At 35.0% G+C, this 18,714-nt stretch overlaps 1 protein-coding gene across 6 annotated transcripts in view; it reads right to left on the reverse strand.

The window, feature by feature from the left end:
- NEGR1 (neuronal growth regulator 1) overlaps positions 1 to 18,714 on the reverse strand; it is a 1,037,762-nt gene that overhangs the window by 136,824 nt on the left and 882,224 nt on the right. Inside the window, exon 7 of one of the 6 annotated variants that reach the window (XM_086390568.1) lies at positions 10,511 to 10,641. The exons of the other annotated variants lie outside the window; for them this stretch is intronic. Coding sequence (XP_086246694.1) covers positions 10,526 to 10,641 — 116 coding nt within the window. The 3' untranslated portion in view covers positions 10,511 to 10,525. Of the gene's footprint in view, positions 1 to 10,510; positions 10,642 to 18,714 lie in introns of those variants that run through there. 6 annotated transcript variants of the gene reach the window in all.

Below are 18,714 nucleotides of genomic sequence, written 5' to 3' on the forward strand. Positions count from 1 at the left end.
ATGTATATGTACAATATCAGTTCATTAGTTTTATAAAATAATTGCAATGATGCTGACAATAATGTGGTCTGACAAATATAATCTTAATAGATACTTTTATCTCTTCTATGAAGAAATAGTTTATTATAAACTTTTAATATAAAAATAAATGTTCAAATAATTATCAAAAATTCAATATTCAAAAAAAATTTCAAAAACTCATTACCTGAATATTGGAAAAGTCCAAGGAGGTTGGCAGTTTCAGAAGGAAAATATTACATGCAGAAAAAAAGAGTTATTTGATCACCTGATGTGGTAGGTAGAATAATGACCTCCCACTGATGACTACGGACTTCTCTAGTGGCTCAGCAGTAAAGAATGGTAAAGAATCCATCTGCCAATGCAGGAGACATGAGTTCGATCCCTGGGTCAGGAACATCCCTTGGAGAAGGAAATGGCAACCCACTCCAGTATTCTTGTCTGGGAAATCCCATGGACAGAGGAGCCTGGCCAGGTTATAGTCCATGAGGTCACAAAGAGTTGGACACAATTAGGGACTAAACAACAACAGCAACAATGATGACTACATTCTAATTTCTAGAACCTATGAAGTTATTACATTACATGGAAAAGGAGAATTAAGATGGCAGATGGGATTATGGTTGCTAATCAACTGACTTTAAAATAGGGAGATTATTCTGGACTTTCTGAGCAGGTTCAACGTAATTGCAGGAGTTCTTATATGTGAAAGAGTGAGGCAGAAGAGTAAATGTTACAGTGATGTAATATGAGAAACGTGAATGGCCATTGCTGTCTTTGAAGATGGAAGAGGAACATAAGTAATGGTCTCTAGAAGCTGGAAAAGGCAAGAAAACAATTCTCCCATAAAGTGTCCAGACTACAGTCCTGCTGATATTTTGATTTTAGCTGTGTGTCTGCTCAGTCATATCTGACTCTTTGCAACTCCGTGGATTGTATCCCTCCATGCTCCTCTGTCCATGGTATTCTCTAGGCAAGAATACTGGAGTGGGTTTTCATTTCCTTCTCCAGGAGATCTTACCAACCCAGGGACTGAACCTTCATCTCGAGTCTCCTGTGTCTCCTGCATTGGCAAATGGGTTATTAACCACCTTGCCATCTGCGAAGCTTCATTTCAAAGTTCTGACCTCCAGAACTATAATATATTTGTGTTGTTTTAAGCTCTTATGTTTGTGATTCTTTGTTAAAGCACCAGCAGGAAACTATTATGCTTTGGAAATTATTCATTTATTCATCCAACAATCACAAGGCTCCTAATTGTAAGACACTGCCATATTCATGTAACCAGGGTTTGGCCAGTAGTGTTGCATTTGCGGGCTTCTGTTTTCTTTCTTTCCACTGGTAAACAGGAAGGACTAAATGAAGAATAGATTTTTCCATTCTTACAGGAATATTGTGAGGAAATTCTACTTTCCATCAGTGTTTGGTTTTCTCCATTTTTTAGTATATATTACGGGAACTCTCCTAATATAAATCTGGGCTCTACACTAGACTGGGAATAATTCATGCTTATTCCTTCTGAGATTTAAAATATAAATATGACTTTCAATTCTTCTAAGCATCCATCTTGCTATAATCTTTCTTGCATAAACTCACCAATTCATGTACACATTCATGCAATAAATTTTACTGCTCCAGTTACTCAGATACTGTAGATAAAAAGATTAAACAAACAAACAAAAGCTGGTCTCCTTCTGTAAAGGTTCTTATGACCCATAAGTATGAGAGACACGTATCTCCAAATATAATGCATAGCATTAAGTGCTTTTATGATTATGATAAAACCCCATAAGTTTTTATAAGTACAATGTACTAATATGTACTTTGTAAATACTAAACAGGAACTCATATTCATAAGTCTACATTCTTTTATGTATATAAAGTAGAAGTGGTTATTATCAGTAATCTTAATACTTTGGCTATGTATCCATTATTTGATTTAAAGACTTGTTATTAGTACATGAGGTGTTTGACTTTGTGGTATTGATTTGTATGCTTAGCGGTGCTTTAATTTGAACTCAGAGTAAGTCAAAGGACCAATAACCTAAAATGACATTTTGAGACAGAACTGAATATATATCAAGGAAGAAAAGGTTGAATAAATAGAGCAGAGAGTAGAGAACACCCTAGGCTCTTCATCTTTAAAAAGAAGAGCATCATATTCTAAATTGCATCATAGATTTTCTGCTATAGCTTTATCTGGAAATTAATCAACTAATTATGTATAATTATAATTAATATCTGAATTCATTACATTCAGGCATATTAATTAGAATTTGAAATTTATTCTGAGCTATCTTAAATTCCTTACACGCTAACAATCAGAGAATAATGAAAGCTTGATTGTTTCAAATTAGGAAAAAAAACTTATAAACCTTAAAATAAATTTTCAAATAATAGCACAAGTTTGAGAGTTATCTTGCAGGAACTCATCCTCTGCTTGTAGAGAGGTGTTTGTGCCCAGCAATTTTCCTAAGAGATGGCCCCAAATTTGTAACTGGGGACTGTGCTTTCATGCACTTTGCTTGATGCGTCCGCACCTCCATTCTTACTTTCCTACTTTCACAGAATTATATTTGCAAAATACCCAGTGACATCGTTCCCACTTAAAACACTGAATCCTTTCCCAAACAAGATAGAGTCCAAACCATTTGGTATGATATTTGGGTTATTTTCACTATCTTGGCTGATGTCCCCACCATCTGTATAAGATATCTGTGTATCTTTGCTTGACCATCTCCTTGCCCTCCAAGTCTAAGCAGTAACCAAACCTTGATAAATTTTCCTTCTAAGCAACTTTTGACTAGATTGCATTCTTTCCTTGTTATCACAGTTGTCCTCTACCAGGCTCTCATCATCTCTCCCCTGATGCTATACAATAACATTTCCTGATGCTAGTTTTGCTCATACCAATTCATCCTTCCCCCATCCCTCGGAGTTACTAGAGTCTAGCTAACTGCCCCACGTCTTAGGTCAAATAGACCATACTTCCTGTCTACATCCCAAGTCCCATTATACTCTCTGCTGCTCAATTTGCACACTAGAAATTTCCGGGAATCTCTCTCGATGACACTATGCTATTTTATGCATGCCTCTGTTTCTTTGCCCAAGCTGAGCTCTCTGTCTAGAATAGCTTTCAACTTTACCTCTATGTTAAAACTACCAGAAAGCCTTTTCTTCTTCAGGCGGGAGCAGAGTTTCTATAGTCCTTTGCACATATATCTGTTACAGTACATACTGTAATGTTAATTTCTTCTTCCATGTCTTTCTCATTATTTTGAATGTGAGATTCTTGACAGACAAGCAGTGGGACCATCCATTTTGTATCTCTAATACATAGTAAGGTATCTGACACATTCAGGTGCTCTATAAGCATTTTGTTGTTTGGGGGAATTGGCAGAAACTTCACAAGCTGGTTTACATTTCCAATTTCTGCCAGTATCCTCTCTTATCTTAGCCCTATGGATCACGTGTAATTTTGTTATCCATCCATCCATGCATGGGTAGTCAGATATATGCTATTTTTTAGGTATTGACATTTTTAAAGTTTTCTACTTAGTAAATAAATGGATAAATTACCCACCCTTTTATATCATATAATTACTTGATTTTTGAGTATTTTCACCCGTCTCTATTCCTGAATGTATTTTACTGAAGCACATTACTATTATTATACTTATGATACTCTATAACCAGTTGGGATACATATAGATTTCTAAACATTCACTCTTTCATCCATTTCATGAGGGAAGATAAGCCCAGAGAAGTGGACATTTTTATTTTCTATCATATAACTGGATGATGCAATTTAAAACTGGTTTAATATCATTTCTCAATTACCATAGGAAACACTACCATAAAAAGTATTTTTAGGAATCTTTAATATCTGTAGATTGATACAAGAGAGTGAGTTTGGGTAGTAAATTACAGATGACATTAAAATTTTAGTTTTAATTTTACTATCTACTCTTTAGATAAGTTAAAAAATGTAAAAGTTACTTATGACCTAATGTAAACGAAAAGGTGTTATGAAGTTAGCGATGAAAAAAATCTCCTAACTTTTGTATGTAATTTTTGGTTCAAATGTTTTGTTGAGTGTTTTGGTTCAATGTTTTCATTGAAACAATTTGGCATACATGAAAACCTGCTAAGTACCAGGCACAGTAGGAGATTATAAAGATACAGAAATCAAATGAGATTTTACCCTCACTATTCTACTTTTTCTTTTCTACACTTTTCTACCCCCATTCTTTACCAGCCATGCCTAATCTATGAAGATCCTGTTCATATATATAATGATTTCCTCCAGGTAAAATTGTCTGCTTGCTTTTATAGACAGAGATTATGGAATATATTATCTTAGATAATGATTAGTTACACCTGTGCCTGTCTCCTTAATAGATTCAGTTCAGTTGCTCAGTAGTGTCCGACTCTTTGAGACCCCATGAATCGCAGCACGCCAGGCCTCCCTGTCCATTACCAACTCCCGGAGTTTACTCAAACTCTTGTCCATGGAGTCGGTGATGCCATCCAGCCATCTCATCCTCTGTCATCCCCTTCTCCTCCTGCCTCCAATTCCTCCCATCTTCAGAGTCTTTTCCAATGAGTCAACTCTTCACATGAGGTGGCCAAAGTATTGGAGTTTCAGCTTTAGCATGTGGAGTTTCAGCTTTAGCATCAGTCCTTCCAATGAACACCCAGGACTGATCTCCTTCAGAATGGACTGGTTGGATCTCTTTGCAGTCCAAGGGACTCTCAAGAGTCTTCTCCACCACCACAGTTCAAAAGCATCAATTCTTTGGCGCTCAGCTTTCTTCACAGTCCAACTCTCACATCCATACATGACCACTGAAAAAACCATAGCCTTGACTAGATGGACCTTTGCTGACAAAATAATGTCTCTGCTTTTGAATATGCTATCTAGGTTGGTCATAACTTTCCTTCCAAGGAGTAAGCGTCTTTTAATTTCATGGCTACAATCACCATCTGCAGTGATTTTGGAGCCCAAACAAATAAAGTCTGATACAGTTTCCACTGTTTACCCATCTATTTCTCATGAAGTGAATGGACCAGATGCCATGATCTTCGTTTTCTGAATGTTGAGCTTTAAGCCAACTTTTTCACTCTCCACTTTCACTTTCATCAAGAGGCTTTTTAGTTCCTCTTCACTTTCTGCCATAAGGGTGGTGTCATCTGCATATCTGAGGTTACTGATATTTCTCCTGGCAATCTTGATTCCAGCTTGTGCTTCATCCAGCCCAGCGTTTCTCATGATGTACTCTGCATGTAAGTTAAATAAGCAGGGTGACAATATACAGCCTTGATGTACTCCTTTTCCTATTTGGAACCAGTCTGTTGTTCCATGTCCAGTTCTAACTGTTGCTTCCTGACCTTGCATACAGGTTTCTCAAGAGGCAGGTCAGGTGCTCTGGCATTCCCATCTCTTTCAGAATTTTCCACAGTTTATTGTGATCCACACAGTCAAAGGCTTTGGCATAGTCAACAAAGCAGAAATAGATGTTTACAAGCCCCTTTAAGAGAATAACCTTATGCTCCCAGCACTCAGTGTATGATACAGTTGTTGCTCAACAAATATTTGTTCAATGATCAATAATTTCCTTTGGAGGAAGACAGGAAATAGGCTTCCTGGAATAAACTAAATAAAAAGCATTTTTATTTTATAACACCCAGGATGTCAACAAAGTGAAAAATTATTTGCAAAGTAGATGAATTAGGAATTATTCAACTTAAAGTAGAATTTCTTTAGATAATGCGGTATCTTCTGGTGAATTTAATTGATTTTATTTACAAAGTCTACATTCTGTTTTTCAAAAAAAAAATTCTGTTGTTTAAAGTGAGACACACACAGTTGATCATCAAATATTCGGTATTTTAATTTTCATTTTGTCATGTACTTGCTGAGCGATCTTGAGTAAAACAATCATCTTGTTTCAGAAATGGAACTAGACTTGCGTGGACTTAAAAATGATCTTAAAATGCTGACAAATACAATAGCCAATTTTAAACAGTGAAGTTTTAATCAAGTGGAACTGAAGGGTCAGAATTGGCTCTTTGCTGGTTTCTAGATATGGAAAAATCATGTTTTTAAAAGACACTTTCATTTGTCTAAAGATTTATAAATAAAGCCATTTACTATGAATAACAATGGCATGGACTTAAAATTAATTTACAAAACAATTTTAATTGATAACTTCTAAAGAGTATTTGCCTAGAAAATCCCATGGACAGAGGAGCCTGGTAGGCAGCAGTCCATGGGGTCGCTAGAGTCGGACACAACTGAGCGACTTCACTTTCACTTTTCACTTTCATGCATTGGAGAAGGAAATGGCAACCCACTCCAGTGTTCTAGCCTGGAGAATCCCAGGGACGGGAAGCCTGGTGGGCTGCTGTCTATGGGGTCGCACAGAGTCGGACACGAGTAAAGCGACGTAGCAGCAGCAGCAGCAGCACCAAAGAGTATTTCTAGGGACAAAGGATAAATGTTAGTTGGGACATCGTGTAATGCATTAACAAACCTCAAATTCTGTCTATAGACTAAAACATGTTGGCAGAATTAACTTTGTGTGTGTGTCTAAGTGAAGCCAAATAAATGTTGGTTTTTGTTGGACTTTTCACTTTGGAATAATCACTTTGATGTTATGTGCTTGTGTACTAAGTCGCTTCAGTCATGTCCAACTCTCTATGACCCTGTGGACTACAGCCCACCAGGCTCCCCTGTCCATGGGATTCTGCAAGCAAGATTACTGGAGTGGTTGCCATGCTGACCTCCAGGGGATCTTCCCTATGTTATATAGGCAGTTAAAACCTAGGAGTTTAAAACCTAGATTTTGTGAATTGGATTCTAGGAAAGGAATTTCAGCCTTGATTTGTTGGGCTCAAGGTTACAATAGAGCTCACTTGTGTAATGTTCTCAGACAGACTTAACTAGCAAACAAATAGAAAATTTTAAGTATATTATTTGTCTTATTCAAGGTAGACAGACTTCAGCCTTAATCCCATTTCCATTCTTTAAGAAAAAAAAGTCAAATAGCAATATTAAAATACACTTCAAAAGTGATCATAAAATGTAACTTAGGAAAAAAAAAAACTGCATAGAAATGGTTAAATTGCTTTGATAGGGCACAGTAGTTATTGGCCTAATGCTTGTTGTTCAGTTGCTAAGTCGTGTCCGACTCTTTGCAAACCCATGGACTGCAGCACATCAGACCTCCCTGTCCCTCACTATCTCTTAGAGTTTGCCCAAAGGTAGGCATTTTTAAACTTGATAGACATTACTTAGAATAATATAGGATCCAGCACAATTTCAATAAAAATAGTATAAGTTTTCAAATTCACTGCTTATTTCATTCATCACAAAACGTCCCTTACCTTTCAAACTTAGAGACCCTGAGAGTGATCAAAGAAGAGTTTTCTTTTGTTCTTATTACTTACTATATTTCATGGCCTTTTCTTGAATAATGATGTTAATAATTCAATTTTCATTCCTTTCAATTGAAACAGATTCTGACTTGTCAAGAATATATAAAAATATAAATTATGATTTCAAGACCTTCATTTCTTTAGAACTTATGGGTATAAATGATATAAATACACTTTCTCCAATAATTTTCAATGTGTCTAGTATTTTCATAACTATATCTACTTTATCTTTCCTTTAACTCTGTCAGTAATATTACAAAATATGAAATCTGTCTGGGCTTATTTAACATTCTCTTTTTCCATTTATGTAGAAGCAATAAATGGACTAGTTTGAAAAAAATCTACTATTTCTTATCCCTGGAATAATTTTGTGAGATTTCACTTACTATTTTTATTTGGATAATGTGTTTTTAAAGCTTTGTTTTAAATGACTGGGACTTTTAACAGTTTGGTGATATTCACAGGGTAAATTATTTTCCCATCTACATTTAATGATCTTTTGCTTAGAGTTATATATTGTCAAATTCTTCTCTTTTTTTTTGTATCTTTCAGAACAGACTGCACATACTTTTAAAAGGTTTTGTTTATCATGTATACCACTCTTTAAATCTTGCTATAACCACATGTTCAAATCCCTGACTAATTAAACTATTCTCTGGAGGTCTTTAACAAATTCACAATTAATGAAGGATGAGTTTCTTTGAAAGTTGTGCTTACTTTTCTATCCTTCAATTCAATTCAATGTGTATTTAACATTCTTACTACAATAATATTCATAATATTCTTTTAAAAAGCTTATGTTATCTTCTTCAAAGGTTGCAGTGCTAAGGAATTCAATTTTAAACTATTTTTCATGTATTAAAGATTTTGGAACATTGAATCCTAGCAATGAATAGACCAATTTGGGGTCAATGGCCATTTAACCATTTAACTGTTGCCTCAGGCATTATATAAGCAGTGGAAATAAGTATAAGGTCTCAGAGTATTTGAGACTATACAATCTATCAATGTGTATTTATGTTATAATATGTATATTTTATACACATATATGCTATATATATATATATATAAACATTTTTCCTCAAAATTTACTCAATTTTCATAATAGCTCTATGTGGTGGGTGATGTTATTATCCTAACCCATCCATTTACAAATGAAAAATCTGAGGCAGAGGGAGGTTAAGTAACCTGATTACATTTATATAGCTAAAAGGTAGCAGAGCTAGGATTCAAACCTAGGCAGTTGGTTCCAAAGTCTTGTTCTTAACTGTTATGCTACTCATTGCTTGAAGAAATATTAATCTTCATAGAAGTAAGAGTAATTTTTTTGTTTGCTTTAGGATGTGAAGTTTTTGTAAGATTTCCTACTATTTAAAGGTACTTTCTTTCAATGATTTCTTGATACAGATGGCCCACTGAAAAAGAGTATTTTTATACTTATCTTCAATAAAACTTTCTCTAAAACCACAAAGTTAGTGAATACTATGAAATGAATGCCACTAGATACCACTTCTTAAACTACTTTGCATTCTACTCTTTTTTATTTGAATAGATAAGAAAGGTAATATATCCTTTTACTGTATGAAGACTTTATTCAATAATTCAGGCAATGCCTAGGAAGGAAAATAAGTACTTATCTAATCTCCACTTCAGTCATCTAGGTGATACAGCAATACAGAAATAATTTAATATCCTCTTTAAAACTTATTGAGAAAAAGAGATCAAAAGTTTACTAACAAGATTAATAACTCTAAGTTCTCATATGAACCTGAGATTAGGTAACTCTGTGAAGGCCGTAAGTATTGATAGCAATCAGACTTAGTGAGTTTTTTATGTTAAGAGAAAAATCATATTCAAATGACTGAGAGTTCTAATTATATTATCATGACCCTCAAACTTAGGAGGAGGCTATTAACTCTATCTGTAAAATGAAAAAATGTTATCAATCACATAATTTAAACCTTGTATGGATCAACTATAAAATAATTTAAAGCAGACTACTCAAATGAGGTTCAGTTTGAGAGGTATTAAAAATCTATTTTATAATTTGACCAGAGAGTGTTATATTATGAGATTCTTTAAATACATAATCATAGACTTGCTCGAAATTGTTTCATTTGGGGGGTGGGGGTAATTCATAATCATCTAAAGTAATTTAAAGCATTTTTTGATTGATTACAATTTGAGAAAGAATTTTTTTTTTTTAATTTCTAAAACACTCAGTTTCTCAGATCAGCAAATCCTGTTTTAGACTAAAATTTAGAGCCATTTCTGGAATGAGAGGAGAAACAACTATTTAACCAACTTATACCTCTTTATGGATCAGCAGCATCAACAAATCCTTTAACTCAGCAGTTACAAGAAGTCCCTATGAACTTTTCAAAGTTAAATAACTTTAGCAACTCCACTTTTTTCTTTAAATAGCCAGCAACCAGCATTCAAAATGAACTGCTAAATTCCTATATAACAAGATAAAGTTTGTTTCTCATATCAATAGATTTTATCTTGATTTCATGTTACCCAGAAATGCTCTCAGCTGAAAACAATGCTTAAAAACACATTTATAACAATGGTCTGTCTTTTCAGACTGAGTATTTGTGGTTGAATTGGGAACTATTTGAAAATTAAAGACAACAACTGAAATAAGTCCTTGGTCTTGACAGTTTCAAGAGACCAAATCTTCCAAGAGTGAAAGTATAACTTTTCCCCAGCTATTGTTTCCTTCAGAGGCACTAAACATTGTTCTGTTTAATAATGATTTTATAATACTGAAATTCCAGACCAAAGTAAATAGTTTTTTAATAGCTATTTCTTACTTGGAAAGCCTTGTAAACTCTCTACAGCTCTGTTTGCAAAGATATCACAGAAGCTAATCACCTTGTAACTATTCCGCAATGTGACACAGACTTACTGCACAAGCCCTAAAGAATAAAGTAAAAGATGTTAGCCTCAAATCAGGGTCAGATCACAAATCCAAAGGGAGGACAAACCACATATAGACGAGGACAAGTAACAGACATTAGAGCAGCGCTGCAAGCGTGCGGCCCATATTCAACTCAGTTTATTTCTATGACAATGCAGAGGTCTTGTTTAATGGAGAAAGTACCCAGACATACTTTGTGAATGTATGTGGATACTGACCTGGACTTGTGACAGGACTAGAGGTAGTAGGCTCAATAATTTCTACAAAAAGGGAAAAGGAAAGAAAAGAAAAACATTTTGTGTGTTATTTACAAAGAAGACAAACACTCATGAGACAATCAACAGTCATGCAACATATACACAGGTGGTCTTTTATTTGAAGACTTCCCTGACCATGGAAACCATTAAACAAAATCCAGTCTCTGAGGGATACACAGCACCTCATCACTGTCTTTAATCTTTCATTCTGAGCCAACATTTAGGAGTCATTTTCACATTCTAATCTATAGCATCTAGTTTTACTGTTATAAGCTTAAGAGCCTGTGCTCAGAGTTCTCAAGCAACAGTTTTCAAGGCTTCCTTCTGGAAAAATAGCAAAACTTACATGGAGAATGCCTTCTTCGGAGAGAGCTGATGCCAGCTCCTATAATCATTCAATCATGTGTTTCTTCTTAATATGTACTAAAATTAAATCATAGGTAAATCTCAGATATTCTCAAAATGCCTTTTTGAAGTAAAGCTCATATTTTACAAGCATATCTATAGAATTTGGCTACTTGGAGAACTCGCTATGTCTGTCTGTGTTAAAAAAAAAAAACACACATACACACATACCACATACATATACACAAACATGTACATGTTTTGAATGACCTAAAATATATTCTCATGTCTAAAAGACATTGCTGGCTGTAGTTTATGCATAATTAAAGAGCAACTTTGTCTTTGGTGTATAAATATAATTTTCCAGTAACTATCTAACAAATAATAAACACCATGTCATATATATTTATGGCATATATTTAAATCATGTTTTTGTTGTTGTTTTTTTTTTTGGCTATTCCATGCTGCTAGTAGGGTCTTAGTTCCCTTACCAGGGATTGAATCCAGCCCCTTGGCAGTGAGAATGCAGAGTCCTAACCACTGGACATCTAGGGAATTTCCTAAATCAGGTATGTAATTTTATTTAAGATTTACATTTTAACTTATCTTTTAATAGGATTGCTTATTTTTCAAGTGTTAAATGATAGTCCCTGAAAAATTCCATGGACAGAGGAACCTGATGGGCTACAGTCCATAGAGTTGAAAAAATTCATACACAACTGAGTGACTGAGCCTATATAAAAATAACAGTAGTCATTCAAATAGCATCACTGACCATCCTAAAGAATATGAACAATTTTTCATGAGAGAGAATGAAAATATTAGGAAAACATTTTTGAGGAACTCTAATAATGCAACATCCTGAGAGAATTATTTCAGTATTAATTTCACTTAAGTAATCTATTCCTCTTTAACCTAGTTAATTGGCAAGCCCTATGATAGGGAAAAACTAACCTGGAGTCTTAGAAACAAATATAGTACGACTATAAGAGGTAAAGGCAGACACCTTAAAGGCAGACAGTGCAAAACCTTGTCTCTGAGTATAGGAAATGCTGTGGAGTAAAAGAAAAAATATATATATATATTTTTTTGTCAACCTCTTTGGAGCTCTTTGCTGTCTTTCACTAATTCTTCTACTGATAATTCTATGGCAACAACAAATTTCATTAAGTTGTGAACTCACACTGTTATCTGTTAGTATAGTTCAGCTACTGGTTTGAGTAATAGAACTTCAGTTTAGCAAACATTATGAAATGAAGCTTCTAAAAAACATTTCTGAGTGTCAATTATTTTGGAGGCAAAGTCCGTGTCCTAGTCTACAAAGTTGATTCTCTGAAAAGAGACATTCTCAAGCAGCCAAGTAATTAGCCAGATGTTGTTGTTATTGTTATGTGCCTAAGTCACGTCCTACTCTTTGCAACCCCGTGGATGGCAGTACTCCAGGCCACCCTGTCCCGCACTATCTCTCAGAGTTTGCCCAAGTTCATGTCTGTTGAGTCAGTGATGCTACCCAACCATCTCATCCTCTGAAGCCCTTTTCTCTTTTTGCCTTCAATCTTTCTCAGTATCAGGGTCTTTTCCAATAAGTTGGATCTTTGGTTCACATCAGGTGGCCAAAGTATTGGAGCTTCAGCTTCAGCATCAGTCCTTCCAATGAGTATTCAGAGTTAATTTCTGTTAGGATTGACTGGGTTGATCACCTTGCTATCCAAGGGACTCTCGAGTCTTCTCCAGTGCCATAATTAGCCAGATAACAAGTTACAATTAAAAATTCAATAATCTAGCCATCCATCTGGCCATGTGATTTGGTACTGCTGAGAAGCGGAAACTTACTAAGGTAGTTCTGCATAACCGTACTTAAAAATGTAGAAGTTTTTCTATTTTCCTTTTTCAAGGACAGCAATTAATATTTCAATTCTTTCCATGTGTTAAGCAATATTCTAGGAGCTGGGATTACAGTGGCTAATTAAACAGTTAAAAGTGCCTGATCTCATAGAGCCTATGGGTTGTATAATGTAGGGCTTTGAAATATTAAAGTATTCAATCCTTACGTCAAAATTCAATTAATTACAGAAAATTAAAATCTGAAATACAAAATCATAGAGAAATACTGCTGTCTTTTAGAAACTATTCTTTTGTTAGGCTGGCATAAACCCTCAAATATTTTTATGCTCTTTTACTTTTAAATTTGAAAAAAGTTCTTTCAAAAGTAATGAAAACTTATGTTAAACTTAGTTTAATGATATATATTAAATCTCATTAATATATGCTAGGACCGTGTATGAAAATAAAAGGATTTTATAATCAAAAGAAATGAAAGCAAAAAATGACTTGAAAGGTAAAAGCTTAATCAGAATATTTATTCATGGGAAAACTAAATGCAGTAGGACAGTGAACAGAGTTTTCTACATTCAGTAATCTGGACATTTGAACTTCAATTTCTTCAACTGTTTGGCTTCTGTTGTTTTGAATTTCTAATGCTGATTTGAGAGTTCATTGAAAAAGATGGCGTGGCATGCAACTACAACTTCATCTCAGTGAAAGAATGGTAGAAACAAATAGCTACTCCATTGAACCAAGCTCTTTATTGTGCTTGCTTATGTAAAGCAAAATTGCTTATGTAAAGCCACATTGTCTCATAGAAAGGGCTTTTAAAAGAATACAGGAATTTAGCGCATAAAAAATTTTGTTGCACACAGGGTCCACTTCATAATTTTAGTTTCATAGTCAAAACAAGCTATTTTTTCCCACATAGGCAAGGATGTAGTAAAATCCATCCTGAGGTAATTTTATGTAAAACAAGAATTGGGACTAGAGGAGTTGGTTAGTTGGAGATTCAGATTTTAAAAACCAAAGGTCATACAAGGGCATGAAGGGAGAAACCATGGTGAGTAAAGTCAAATCACCCAGACAGGGAAAAGCTGTTGCTGAGGGTTGTGGGCAATGAATGAATCTCAGCTAGAATCCTTGACCTTGATACGGTTGGGTGAGTTAAAAAGGATCAGGTAAAACTGGGATCGGATCTCAAACCTGTTATTATTCAGCTGCATGATGGTGAGCAAGTTAATGAACCTCTCCAATCCCCCAGTGTACTCATTTATTGAATTTATATAATAGCTCCTACTTTGTAGGTATATTGGTAGGATTAAAGATATTTTATACAAACAACCAAGTGAGGGTGAGTAGCAGCAGTAGTTTTTGTTATTAATTATAGAAGTGAAAGGAAAAATTAGTATTTAAATCAATGAAGAAAAAATTAAAGAGTGTTGGGATTTGGGGAGAATTTAACTTTACCAAGTAGAAGCAAAGATGGCAGAACATCATGAATAACTGAAACTGTGTAGATAACAAAATTCCACCAGAACATGGGCATAAATTTTTTCCAATTTAAAGGTTAATATACTACGCTGCAGGGTAATTATTTAGGAGTCACACTCATTTCTGGAACATAATTACAGAATATAAAGCATTTTTAACAGTTCTCACTTAGGTAAGAATAGAAATTTACAGATCAAGATCTTATAATTTTTATGAAAAGGCACTTTAATTTTTAAATGGGACTTTTGTCCCAAATTGTAGGCATATATTATTAACAAAAAATTTAAAATTCCCCCCTTGTAACTCCAAACAAATTAGAATCATATTTTATTACCAGACCCAGGGATTGAACCTGAGTCTCCTATGTTGCAGGCCAGTTCTTTACCATCTGAGCCAGCAGGGAAGTTCTCTTAGAAAATATAGTCTGGGTAATAGTTGAAGCTGACTAGTTCCAAATCTGCTATAAATTTTCTTATATTCTTTAAATATCAATCCAATTTATTTTTAAATTTATTTATTTTAATTGGAGGCTAATTACAATATTGTGGGTTTTGCCATACATTCACATGAATCAGCCATTAAATATCAATTCAATTTTTTATAACCTACTTTTTTAACAGCTTGTATAACAATGTAATTATTATTAATAATTATTATATAAGAATAGTTATATTATTATAATTATAATAATATAATAGTTATATTATTAACATTATTGCAATACTTTGGCTACCTGATATGAAGAGCTGACTCATTAGAAAAGACCCTGGTGCTGGGAAAGATTGAGGAAAAGGAGAAGAGGGTGCCAGAAGATAAGATGATTAGATAACATCACTGTCTCAATGGATGTGAATTTGAGCTAACTGAAGGAGATAGTGGAGGACAGAGGAGTCTGGTGTGCTGCAGTCCATGGGGTCACAAAGAGTCAGACATGACTTAGTGACTGAGCAACAACAAAAATTATTATATTAGTTACACTTGATGACATATGAGTCACCTATATGAACTCATTTCCTTCTCATAACAATGCTGTGAGTTACATACTATTATTAATTCCCTTTCTGTAAATAAGACAACAGAGCACAGAGAAGTTAACTATCTTGCTGGTAGTCACAGCCAATAAGGAGTAGTGATGGAAGAGATGCAATGCTAAAATATCTTAGCATTTCTTACCTTCCAGAATAAATAAACTTCTCAGTTTTATTATATCTATAATTACATAAATGGAATATTCTATGCAACTGGGTAGTCTTACAACTCTTCACTAATACTAGCTTTCCAACAATATAGTCTTTCTATTTTAGATACCCAATAAATGAGTGATTTCTGCAACCAAAAATGAAAGACAGACAAATTTAATGTTAATTTCTGGAGGCTTCTATAATAGAGGACTTTGCATAGAGAAAAGGGTTTATAACGCATGATTTTCCAATCTTGTTCTCATATTCCAAGCCCACACCAAATATAGTTGTTTGCTTCTGTATAAACCTTGATGCCATAGAAGGACAATTCTCCAAATAGCTTAGAGGAGGTTATCATAACTAGATTACACAATCAAATAAGAATCTTGAACTTGTAAACTCCCACTCTGCCAGCATAGTAGTTTGTCCAGAGACTGCTTAGCTTTCAAGAACTTTGGTTATTTTTATAAGGATCAAATTTGAGCTGCTGTTCTGTCGTCTTAGTAATCAACTTGTAAGCCATGAAATATTCTTCAGGAGGCGCCGAGTGGGCTCTCCTGATGAACAACAGTAAGGTTTTCAGTGCGACTTTCTTATGTGTCTCATTATGTGGAGAATCAGACTGAGCGCTCTAGGGTTAATGACAGAATATATCATCCTGGGCAATTGCATTTCCTGTAGGGAATGGTCTCAGCAAAGAGATGATTTTAATTGTACATAAAACAGAGGTGAAGAGAAGTTCACAAGACAGACATTTTCAACAGTTATGTGGAAAAATGAGGTGTCATGTAAAACAAGATTTTACTTCGTTAGTAAATGTGATTTTGGCCATGACAGGAGAAAATGCTGTTATATTAAAACAAAGTACTGAGGACATAGAGTAGTGTTATAAGAAGGGGCCATTTGTAATGACCCTTTCTACAGATCCCATTAATTACTGTTTTACAACTCTGCATGTACAATATAATAGAATTATCCAATATCAAACCCCTTCATTCATATGTATTTTAGAAGGTCATATTTGGTTTTTGGGTTGTTATTTTATCTTTTTGTTATTATACAGCCCTGATGTGTATGAGTTATGTTTCAGACTGTTGAGTGATAACATGCTTGTGTGTTGAGACAAGGCAGAAATTAATCCTTTTGGTTGTCATGGTTTCATTTGAAAGCTCTGACTCCCAATCATTGTGGAGTGGAAGTAATGTCATTTCCACAGTAGAAATGAAGAAGATGTTGCCCTGAACCAGAGTTAATGCTGATGGGAGCCACAGAAAACAGACTGTGAGCTAGTTGGACATTGAAGACAGGAAAGGCAACCCTTCTCTTTTACCTTTATGGAAAGGCCCATGAAAAGTATGTCAGGCCTCTTAAGCACTGGAATACCAGAGACTGTGAAAAGAGGTCAATTTAGATATTACACTTTTGCCTCAGGGAAAGAATGCATGACAACAACTGTTCTGGTTGTCCGAAGACTTAGGTTCCATCCCATCTGCCAACCTTAGGTGTGTGATTCTAACCCAAGATCTGGCTTTTTACTTTTTTGATATATAATTAACAAGTTATAATGTTGGTTCATATACTTTCCTGAGTTATTTTGGTTCCCATTATATGGTGGTTGTTTAAAAGGTGTTTTAGTACAGTGGCTGATAACAGAGGTTCTGGAGGAAGCCTACCTAGGACCAAATCTTCAATCCAATACTTAAAATGTTACTCCCCCTCAGTACGTTTGCATATTTAATAAAATGGAGATAACAATAGTGTCTACCATTTGATACTGTAATGAGGGTAAATTTTAGAGATAATGCATACAAATCACTTAACATAGGGACTGCTGGGAAAACAAGTAATTGTGGATCTCTAACAGTTAATCTATTTTTTAAATGAAACTGAGGAACTGAAAAGCCTCTGGATGAAAGTGAAAGTGGAGAGTAAAAAAGTTGGCTTAAAGCTCAACATTCAGAAAACGAAGATCATGGCATCCGGTTCCATCACTTCATGGGAAATAGATGGGGAAACAGTGGAAACAGTGTCAGACATTGTTTTTCTGGGCTCCAAAATCACTGCAGATGGTGACTGCAGCCATGAAATTAAAAGATGTTTACTCCTTGGAAGGAAAGTTATGACCCACCTAGATAGCATATTCAAAAGCAGAGACATTACTTTGTCAACAAAGGTTTGTCTAGTCAAGGCTATGGTTTTTCCTGTGGTCATGTATGGATGTGAGAGTTGGACTGTGAAGAAGGCTGAGTGCCAAAGAATTGATGCTTTAGAACTGTGGTGTTGGAGAAGACTCTTGAGAGTCCCTTGGACTGCAAGGAGATCCAACCAGTCCATTCTGAAGGAGATCAGCTCTGGGATTTCTTTGGAAGGAATGATGCTAAAGCTGAAACTCCGGTACTTTGGCCACCTCATGCGAAGAGTTGACTCATTGGAAAAGACTCTGATGCTGGGAGGGATTGGGGGCAAGAGGAGAAGGGGACGACAGAGGATGAGATGGCTGGATGGCATCACTGACTCGATGGACGTGAGTCTCAGTGAACTCCGGGAGTTGATGAGGGCCAGGGAGGCCTGGTGTGCTGTGATTCATGGGGTCACAAAGAGTCAGACATGACTGAGCAACTGATCTGATCTGATGGTAAATGACCTTTAAAACCATTAGTGCACTGTCAACACTTCATATTATTATAAGTGACTATCATATAATTTAACCTTAAAAGTAAATATTTTTTCCCTCAAGAAAATCACATCTTTTAATTAAAAAAAATTAAAGTATTTTCAAGTGCTTACAAGGGAAAGCCTACGTGTTAACACTAGCTGCACTCAACTACCAAGAATTCTTTGTAACTTTACAAAGGCACAAGATTATTCAGCATTTTTTTTTTTCTGAGAGGAAGCTTGTGCCTAGTGGAAGGAATTTGCTACAAGCAGCTATTGTTTGCAGACATTTGAGTGTGTATGTGTGTGTGTCGAAGGAAAGGAATTTACAGAGGTGTAAAAATTAGAGGGTTGCATTAAGTATCTCTGCATGTGTGTATACCTCTGCAATCCATTTGAAAACAAAGTCCTATGTTCAAAATGAAAGCAAACAAACAAAAACAAACCCATGTCTGTTAATCATTCTGGCAAATGTCCTGAGGCAGTAGAAATGTTGCTGTACTTAACTTTGGTTAAAACTACCTCTTTGAATATAACAATATCCTCTCAGTCGACCTAAAGCCAGTTCTGATATGAG

The sequence above is a fragment of the Bos grunniens genome, chromosome 3 (assembly GCF_055505025.1).
Source record: "Bos grunniens cultivar Pamir isolate PY7600 chromosome 3, Bosgru_T2T1.0, whole genome shotgun sequence".
Lineage (NCBI taxonomy): Eukaryota > Metazoa > Chordata > Mammalia > Artiodactyla > Bovidae > Bos > Bos grunniens.